Here is a 10,450-nt window from a genome sequence, read left to right as displayed (position 1 = left end):
GCGCTCGGTGGAGGAGCTCGGCCGCAGGCTGTAAGTGCCCCGTCCTCCCCACGGCGCCGGGAGAGGGCTGGGGAGGCCACTGGGAGAGGCCGCCAGGCTGGGGCGCTGCCGAGGGCTCGCAGCGGTCACTGATGCTCCTCGCCCGGGTTAGAGAGCGGGAAGATCCGGCTACCTGCCGGGGGCTGGGCCCGGGTCCTCAAACCCGGCGGGAAAACTGGTTGAACCTCCAGGGAACACAGGCATGAGATAATTTTATGTTAGTTTCCATAAGAGGGAGCATTTTTTACAGAACCTCTTCTAGGCAAAGATCCTCTGTCTCTAGTGAAAGAAAACGGTTACTTTCAGGACCTAGGAAGGTTTTGAAACCCTGAGGATTCCAATAGAGTTAGAGAACTCGGAGGAAGCACAGGGATCCAGGGGACATATGTCTGTATGCGCTTGTATACATACTGAATGTGGGTGGCAATTGGTGTGTGAAAAGCAAAAAACTTACATCTAATTTTATTGTGCGTGACATAATTTTAAGCATATAAAATGGGACTACATTACATAATAAAGGCATATTATATAAGAAAGTAGTAACAAGTTTGCAATGGCACAATTCCAACTTTAGTATCGATACCGTTCAGGAACGCTGGAGTGCTTGATTCCAAATTAATATCAGTGTGGAAACTTTTTTCCTTTGGAATTATGGCTAACAGTTCTTTAATCTGGAGCCACATCTGCATTGTAGACTGAAAACTTGTATTTTGAAATTATCATTTAGTGATTCTTTTAAGGATAATTTTGACTTTAAAAGTAATGGTACATTCAAGCACACCAGATAAATAGCACTGTGTTGTGTGACTGAAAAGGTGGGGGAGTGGTAGAGTAACGCTATCTTCGTAATTCATTGGACCCAGCAATTCATTAATGTGTGTAACACTGTCTTTGGGTGATCTTTAAGCTGCAGACTCGGTGTTCAGGATGAGAAAACCATAAAGTTTGAGAACTGAGAAGAGTTTGACTCTGGAGAAGGAATTAAGGAGAATTTTTACACTAACGATAAAAATAGCAATATCTAATATTTACAATCAAATCCATGGTGCTTCCTTATAATTTCCCAAGGGTGTACAAAAAGGCAACAGTTTTATATGTGCCTTTGGTCTATTATTAGAGCAGAAAATCCTTAAATGAAATTACTTTAGACATGTTTGAGCCTTGGCACTAAAATGAAAATCTATTATGAATTTCCTTAGGCAAATTGTGTAGAACATTGTACTGAAGATAAAGCTGCATTGTACTCTTCAAATCAACATATTGCTGATGTATTTTTGAAAAATTGTCTTCAGACTTTTTGCTCATTTTGAGACTTGCATTAAATTCAATTATTTAAAATTCATATGTAAATATAGATGAAGACTGAATTTTTAAAAGCATGCTTAAATGCTGTATTTATTTGGCCAAGAAATACTGTCTTGGAACACAGCCAATTTTTTCTTGAAAGTTGCTTAAGAAATACCTGTTTTCTCTTTTGAGAAACAGTAAATGGACCATGATTAAATCCACAGTAATGCATAAAAATGTGCTAATTGTCTTAAAGGCTATTTTTAACTCTTTCTTTGTTGCACCTTGCAAAATACACATCAAAAACCGTTTAGCAGCCAAAGACTGTTATAGTTTTGTTTGTGGGTGAAATATAATATTGTAGTTAAACATACACACAGAATAGATGGTTATAAAACTACCACAAAACATTCTTATAGTTAATGGCTAATAGAGCATCACTTCACAGCCATGGTTTTTCATGGAGGCTGAAATCATCAGTAGATGAAGATGTCTCATCAAATGATTATAGTAAAATGGAGTTTTAAAAAATAAGTCATTATTTTTGCATTGCTGCCAAGTAACAGTAAAACAAAATATTAGTCTAATATTATGCTAAATCAACCTAGGTTCTTGAAAGAAACTTTAACACATAATCAAACCATGTCACTCTCCAATTACTTTCTACATCAAGTATTAGGGGAAGTGCTTTAGATGTTTTTCTAACTAGGGGCTAACTTTTAAAGAAGAGAAAACTGCTGCAATAATAAAACCATCAAGCCATGCAAAAGAGGCAATACAGATTTGTGAATCTTTTGGACCTGTGAGTCCAAAAGATTTTAATTAATGAAGCTAGAGCATGAGTAAGTTGGAAGGTGGGGCGTGTGAGCGTTCTTGTCCAGATGAACATGGCTTGCGGCAGGTGGCAACATTTGTGTTTAAGTTAGAGGGGGAACCCCAGCAGATTCAGAAACCTAAAACATCATGGCTGATTTGTTGGGGAGCCAGACTGGGGCTATTCTACTTACTGAAAAGCATAACTTTCGACTGAGTCATCTGGGTTGGAAGAGACTTCTGGTGAGTCATCTTAACTCTAACACCCTAACCCTGACTCTTCCCTGGACCACAGAACTTTTCTTCTCGAACCCAAGCTCCTTCCTTAGAAGTCTAGCATCAGCATAAGCATGTTGCTTCTTCCTGTCCTGAAAGGAATTTCCATCACCGTTTGTTCCCTGTGTTCCTTGATAGCGCATTAGAAATTTAATCTTCTCTGAAAACTCCCTTAAGAATGATTTTTCCTTAAGACAGAAGAGCTATATTTTGACTGAATTTAGAGTTATCTATCTATGTTAATCATTTCCCTCACATTTTTGCAATTTCTTTTACAATAATCAAAGGAGACCATGAACATTACATACTTGTTTTTCTATGTTGGAGCTTAAGTATGTAATAGATGCCATGTGAACTATTGTGCCATAATGTTTACAGACATATAGAGCAATGGTCTATTATCGAGGCCATATTTACAACTTAAATATTTCAGAATTATCTAAATTGAAAGCCTTCTTAATCTGAACTTAATAATCATTACCTGTGTATATCTAATTTGTACATGCTAGTCATTTATCCTTGAGTCTGTTCATGTTTTATGTTGAAAATAAATAGAACACTCTATGGACCTTATTCCCTGTTGACAATAAAGATACTATAATATTCCTAATCATCTAATGCAGTTGCCCAATCAGAAATTCATTCTTCACAATAGTTTAAATGCAGAAGCCTTGAACTATTAAGTAAATTATGAAACAGCATTTCAGATTTAGCATTTTAAAAATCCATGTTTTTAAATATATTAGCAATTACCCTTAAAAAGCAGAGAGGATGTTTGTACGTCACAAGAGATGAACTATTTTAAAATGGACAAAGTTGTGCCATAAGATAGAAAGATCACTCCTTTTCCCATGAGAACCATCCTGGGAAAATGCAGTGCTTGAGTTAAGAAGGCACTGTGACTCACTGTTGACAGGCTGGCCAAGATGAGAGGCATATATGCCAGTCAGAGGGGGCATGAGCAATGTGGCTTGATTAGAACAGACCAACCATTAAAAGTTTTGGCTTCAGGTTAAGTTAGAATGGGCTTTTTATACATTTGGAGAGCAATACCAATGGGGGTGGATATCTGCCAGAAATTGAGAAAAAAATAAAATCCTCAAATACTATAAATGATCACTGGTTAAGAACTTTTTAATGTGACATTTTGCTAAAAGATACTTATTAAACTGCAGTGCTTATGAAATATGCAATTATATCGGTCCCATTCTTTTAAAATGTCATTATAGGACATAAATATATTGTACAAAAGCCACAAATTTGTGGATTATTAAGTTCCCAGAATACTAAGTATTGCCACAAAGTAAGTGAATTTTAATCTAGTCACATGTGGCACCTTTAAAAAGGAAGAGAGACTCCTTCATGCCTCATTTAAACCAGGCTCCTGTTAAATTCCTTTCCATTAAGTCATGTCTTTTTTGAACAAGCTACATGACTTAAAGTCAGTCCACACACTAAAATACTAAAAGGAAGCTGGCATTCCAGCTATAAGATCCAGAGAAATAATGACTGGTCTTTCGTGTTTTACCATTCTTTGATTCAAAGTATAACTAGACAATCTCTCATTCCCTCAGTAATAATTCAAACTTTAGGCATCCTAGTTCTTTATTTTGGTAATGAAAATGGACTTCTTGGGGCAATAAGCTTGGTCTTCAAGGAAACTGATAGACTGCTGTCCATTTGCCCATTGTTGTGGTTCCCACCACAGGCTTTTTACTCTGTGTCTTTCCTTTCTGGTTTTCTCAACATACACTTCAACTTCAGCAGAAGGAAGGGATGAGGAAGGTGAAAGCAGTCTTGGTTTTAGAATCAGAACTCATTTGTGAGGCACTGGTTCTGCCTGGTTTCTGGTTTCATCATGTGGACAAGGGAGAGGCATTTGATCTCTCTGAATCTTACTTTCCCCAACTATAAAATGAGGATAATGCCACTTATTATTGTCATATTTCTCTGAGGAGTTAAAGAAGTTGTAATAGTGAAAGCAATACAGAACTCAGATACCATTGTGTCAAGGAAGTAAGAATACACGGTATTGCCCTGTGAAATACCCTCAGATACTTTTGAAAATGAGCCGCTTCAGAGGATTTTCAGTGGTAGAAATTGGCAGAGTTGAAGTAGGCATGACTGATTAATGTAATCTTTAAATATGGTTAACATTGTACATACAAACTAATGAAAGAATTCGTGCATGGACATTTAAGCAAGAGCCAGAGCGTCATCTGAAAAGATTGATAGCAAATTAGCTTATTCTTTTTCACTGTATTTTTATGTGTTGTTTAAATAGAAGAGTCATTATTTCTATCCCTAGAGATAGTTTTAAGACGAAGAATAAGTAGAAAAGGTGAATATCTTAAGTACTAAGGATAATAACCTCTGAAATTTTAAATCTTTTTAAAAAAGATATACAGAAGAAATAGAATGATCTCTCTTAATTTAAACACACAAAGAAACCCATTTTAAAAAGACCACCCACTACTTTACAGAAAATTATGTATGCTCTCTCTGACAGTTGGCCTTCCAATATAAGTTCTTGGTAGCCTGTAGTCTAATGTGTTGAAATTCAGTCTGTTAGGTGGTTTCCTAGACAGGCTTCACTGCTCACCTTATCCTTCAGTCTTTGTTTGCTTTTACTTTTACAGCTTGCTCTTCTTTCAGATTCGGTATTATTATTTTCTTAGTGGGGGAGCAGTGTGTGTGTGTGTGTGTGTGTGTGTGTGTGCACGCGTGCATGTGCACACACGTGAACGCGCACACCTTGGATGAGTACTCAGGTAGAAGCAGCCTCCTTTTTATTTCCCAGGCTAGGACTTCTGGATTTATTTCCCCAATATAACTCTGAAAAAACGTGAAAAGCAATTTAGTGGTTTCTGTCCATTTCTGAGAATAACTGAATCATATTTAAATTGAGAAGGGAGCATAGAAAACACTGAATCTGACCCATTCCTTTTAAGCAGCTGGGCGCCACTAGGCCCAAGAATGTTTGTGTTGTCACCAAGGGCACAGATCTAGTGAGTGGCAAAACTGGGACTCTAGGCTAGAGCCTGTTAATTGCCCTTCCCACTGTCTCCCCTTCCCTGCTCAGAGAGCTTGCTCCTCTTCCAGCTGTGCCCTTTATAAGACCAACTAGAAAACTGAAAGGCTTTCCATATATCTTTGTGGTCTGTACCAACAATTAAAATTTCATTGTTTTTCTTATCTCCTGCTATTTTTTCATTAAAGCAAAAGAGCTGTGTCTGAACATCAGCTCCTCCATGACAAGGGAAAGTCCATCCAAGACTTACGGCGACGATTCTTCCTTCACCACCTGATCGCAGAAATCCACACAGCTGAAATCAGAACTACCTCGGAGGTTTCCCCCAACTCCAAGCCTGCTCCCAACACAAAGAACCACCCCGTGCGATTTGGGTCTGACGATGAGGGCAGATGCCTAACTCAGGAAACCAACAAGGTGGAGACATACAAAGAGCAGCCACTGAAGACACCCGGCAAGAAAAAGAAAGGCAAGCCTGGAAAACGTAAGGAGCAGGAAAAGAAGAAACGGCGGACTCGATCAGCCTGGCTAAACTCTGGTGTGGCTGGGAGTGGGCTAGAAGGGGACCATCTGTCTGACATCTCCGCAACATCGCTGGAGCTCAATTTCCGGTAATTGGCTTCCTGGCCCAGAGCCTCCCCGTGGCCCTGTCGCCAGGGTTGTGTAGCTTCACTACAGTCTTAGCTTGGACAAACCTTTCTGCCTCCCTATCAATCCCTCCTTAAAGATGACAAAACCAGAGTGGCTCAGAATATTGACTGACTTAAAGCTCTGTCCTCCTACCATCTCAACACACACAGGGGATTAATAAGCTGTTTCTCTTTCTCTGCTGTTATACCCCCCAATGCCAATCCTTTAGTCCTCCACTAAATAATTTCACTTCTTATTCACGCTTCAGAAGCTATTGACCACCTTCATTATTGGCTAGAGAAGTGGATTTATGATTCACCCACTCTCACACCTTGGCAAACTTTCTTGATCATTTTTCATTTCTTAGCCTTTTTTTTTTTTCACTTCAGGCGAGAACATAGAAGGCTTTGATATGATCTACAAATAGGGAACAATATCTTACCATAAACAGTTCTAAGCTGTTCACATTTTTATTTAAGTAAATGTATTTAAATATTTAATTTAAATATATTTAATTTAATAAATTAAAATTTTTAAACACACACTTTAAATTTATTTAAGTAAATTTAACTCTAGTGTCTACTTGCTAATGAGAAAAATCATGATTTCTGAATATTTTTAAGTAATGGCTTGACAAGGATATGTATATTTTTATATACATATATGTATATACGTATTTTATACACATATATGTATATAAAATACGTATATACATATATATGTAAATATACATGTAAATACATATGTAAATATACATATATGTGTAAATATACATGTAAATATATATGTAAATATACATATATGTATATTTTTACCCCCGGGCAAGCTGAAATAATTTTTCTAGGGCATTGTAGTAGGAATAATAAAACTTCACATCTATGTGGCCTGTTTATCTTTAGCTCACAGATGCAGGTAGTAATGACATTCACAGACTTCGGAGACAAATACCTTAGGTTCAAATTTTGGGTCTGAACTTTAAAGTTCACAACCTTGGACAAGTTACTTGGTCTAAGATTCACTTTTCCCTTCTCTGCAATGAAAATAATAATTGTACTAACTTCACTGGCTTGGGTGAAGATTAAATGAGAATACATGAGTTAAATGTCTGTTATATAGTAAATGCTCAATAAATTTTCACTTCTTGTTTGGTGCTCTTATATATAATTCTGATTGTTCATTCCATCTATCTATACTGGTGTTTGAACTAGAAAAACAAGATATTCCATGGTTAAAGGACCTGAGTAGTCCTGGGAACTGGGATAGGTAGTCCTCAGACTGTATTTATTTCCCTATTTCCTGACACTTATACCAGTGTCGTGTTAGTGCTGCCCTCTTGATCTATGCATGTCCACTGATAGGATCCTTTTTTGTTTTTTACTTTTCAGTACAGCACTTCTGTGGGGTTTGAAAGAAAGAGGAAAACCACACAAGAATGTGTCACATGCAGCTAATGATCTCATTATTTAAGGAGTCCTCTGTCACTTCTCCAGTTCTCTCCTCTGACTAGAAATAAGATTACAGAGTGATGTTTCGAAGGGGAGTTTGAACCTATTTACTATCGCTTCTCTCTTTAAGTTGACAAAACTCATCATTAAATAGCATATAAAATATTTATATTGGATAAGTAGTACAGCTTCAGAAATCAATGGGCAATGGCACTAGAGAAATCTTTAGTACAGTGAATGTCCTATTCTGCAAGTATTTAATGGATCTATAAGGGGTAACAAACCTTATGAATTTTGGCTCAATGCAGATAGTCAGTGTATTTTAAGGTATGATCCTAACTGTACTTATTTATAATGAATGCAAGGACTCTATTGCCAGAACCTATTTTTAATCTGTTCTCTCTTTGAGAGAGAGCGAGAGAGAACAGAAGTATGAAGTATACATAATTTTTATGGATTTTATTCATTTAAAATTTTCAGTGTGCTTAAGTATCTGGAGAATTAATGAAAAATCAGCACTCATCAATTATTATTCCAAAGCTTCCCTAAGTTAAAGTAGATCTAGTGAAAATTAGGCAGTGGCCTAATCAAATCCAGACCTAGGACTGAAAGAAATAGAATGTTTCTGCTTCTCCTCTCTATTCCCTGGTTGTGAGGAGCGTTCATGGAAAGCACTGTTTGTTTGGCAGCCAGATGTTGGCACTCTCCCAATACAACCCAACAGAGGCGCAGGGAAGAGTGGGGAAATTTAGAAGTGTATTGATGAGAACATATGGGGCCATGCAACTTGTGTAATACAAATAAAATCTTTTCAGAATAACTATTTTATAGTTTTATAGGCAACTAGACTTTTATTAATGTTCTCTCTTTAGTCTCTTTGCATTATTATATGATGATCTGAGAGGTCTGATGATATGACAAGCATGAACTTTATTCTAATATATATAGTAGTTCTTAATAGAAACTACTGAAGTAAAACTGTCAGGTTTCTCTTTGAAACCATTCGGGGTATAGCTTTAAATTTTAGAAATTACACTTTGGAATTTTTCATGTTGCAAATGAGATGTCCAGATACAGTTGGACTCATTTTGTTGAGACTATATATTTTGCCTTGGTAAATATTTATTTAAAAACAATATACAAGCTTTTCAGTATTCAAAAGAGCTAATACTCTAAAGCATCATACACACACATGTAATAAACATACACACATAGTTTTAAGCTGTGTTATATTTTTTACTTGGCTATTCCAATACATGCCTTTGTTAAAGTCTCAGAAGGAAGGATAACGAGCAAGCTGGTGGGGCAGCGTGAAATATAATTAAATGATTTTTTCCTTGGTCCTTATTTATTCCTTTTTTCTTTCTTTCCTTTTCATAAAATAATTGTTCAAGTACTATGCATTCTCTCCTTAGTTGTGCTATTTCATACCGTTAAATCCATTGATCCTTTTTCTCTAATTTAAAATAGGCCTTTTGCAATTTCTAATGCAAGATCCATTTAAAAAAAAAAAAAACAGCAGAGTGAGAAATAATTGTATCTTAATTTTGGCTTCAAAAACTAAAATCCAATGACAGTTTCATTTGTTAATGTTTAAGGACAACTAAGAAAATGATAGGTATCATTAAATCATCAACCAAACATACTCTATTTAATTACGCATCTTTCTAACATTTACCCCCAAGTCACACACTTTAGACTACCCTTTATCTTAGCAACAGAGTGGCCAAATGAGAACCTGGAAAAACAAACAACCTGTGGATCACGTACATCCGGCATCACTGGGGGAATAAACTTCTAAACAAGGTGTATTTGATGATGAATTGCACAACCGAGCCTTATTTCCAACTTCTCAAATATGTCCTTTCTCATCCCCAACTTGCCGATTGGCAGCTTTGGAAAATTCTCACAGGGTCTCCTTTATCTGACAGAGTATACTTAGAAATGCAAGCCTTCTTCCTGCTGTGCTACATTGACCATTTGATCAGATTAACTATTCTGTAGCAGAAGTTCTAGAGAGTCAGGTGGATCCCGCAGGGACTTCTTGTAAATATGTTTTACAAGAAAACATATTTACAAGAAGTCCCCTGAATCTCTTTCCGTTGTGATTCTATGTTTCCTAATTCATACACTTTATTTTAGTCTCTTCGTTTGTAAGGAAAATTAACCTATTTTCTTCTTTTCCTTCCTTCTCTTTGCAGGAAGCATTGAAATTTTTGCAAAGAACTTCAGAGGACATATTGCAGGATTCTGTAATAGTGAACATATGGGAAGTATTAGAAATATTTATTATCTGTAAATACTGTAAATGCATTGGAATAAAACTGTCTCCCCCATTGCTCTATGAAACTGCACATTGGTCATTGTGAATATTTTTCCAAGGCTAATCCAATTATTATTATCACATTTACCATAATTTATTTTGTCAACTGATGTATTTATTTTGTAAATGTATCTTGGTGCTGCTGAATTTCTATATTTTTTGTAACATAATGCACTTTAGATATACATATCAAGTATGTTGATAAATGACACAATAAAGTGTCTTTATTTTGTGGTTGATCTTAATGAATGCCTAAATATAATTATCCAAACTGATTTTCCTCTGTGCATGTAAAAGAGCAGTATTTTAAATTTGTAAAGAACGTCTAATAAAATATAATCTAAATTACATCATGACTCAAAGGTGAATTGCATCCTTTAAGATGTCTAGTAGGAGGAATACAATGTAATTTTTAAACTGTATTTCATATGGTCTTAAGTTTAATAAGTTTACACTGGTATGTATTTCAACATTTTCACATTGGCGTTTAGTTAAAAATCACTTAAAATGTATTTTATCTAATATCTAAGTTCAATTCAATAGAATGGCTGAACTATTTAGACATCATTTTATGAAGTACATCCAATTTGAAGTGAAGATGGAAGA

The 10,450-nt window shown here is 36.1% G+C and overlaps 1 protein-coding gene across 1 annotated transcript in view; it reads left to right on the top strand.

The window, feature by feature from the left end:
* PTHLH (parathyroid hormone like hormone) overlaps nucleotides 1-10,192 on the top strand; it is a 23,820-nt gene extending 13,628 nt beyond the window's left edge. The window contains exons 4-6 of the mRNA XM_015589984.2: nucleotides 3-30; nucleotides 5,635-6,057; nucleotides 9,723-10,192. Of these exons, the coding sequence (XP_015445470.1) occupies nucleotides 3-30; nucleotides 5,635-6,057; nucleotides 9,723-9,732 (461 nt within the window). The 3' untranslated portion in view covers nucleotides 9,733-10,192. The remainder of the gene's footprint in view (nucleotides 1-2; nucleotides 31-5,634; nucleotides 6,058-9,722) is intronic.
* Nucleotides 10,193-10,450: the final 258 nt, after the last annotated feature.

The sequence above is a fragment of the Pteropus alecto genome, unplaced genomic scaffold (assembly GCF_000325575.1).
Source record: "Pteropus alecto unplaced genomic scaffold, ASM32557v1 scaffold103, whole genome shotgun sequence".
Taxonomy (NCBI): Eukaryota; Metazoa; Chordata; class Mammalia; order Chiroptera; family Pteropodidae; genus Pteropus; species Pteropus alecto.
This window is presented reverse-complemented; position numbering and strand designations above follow the sequence as displayed.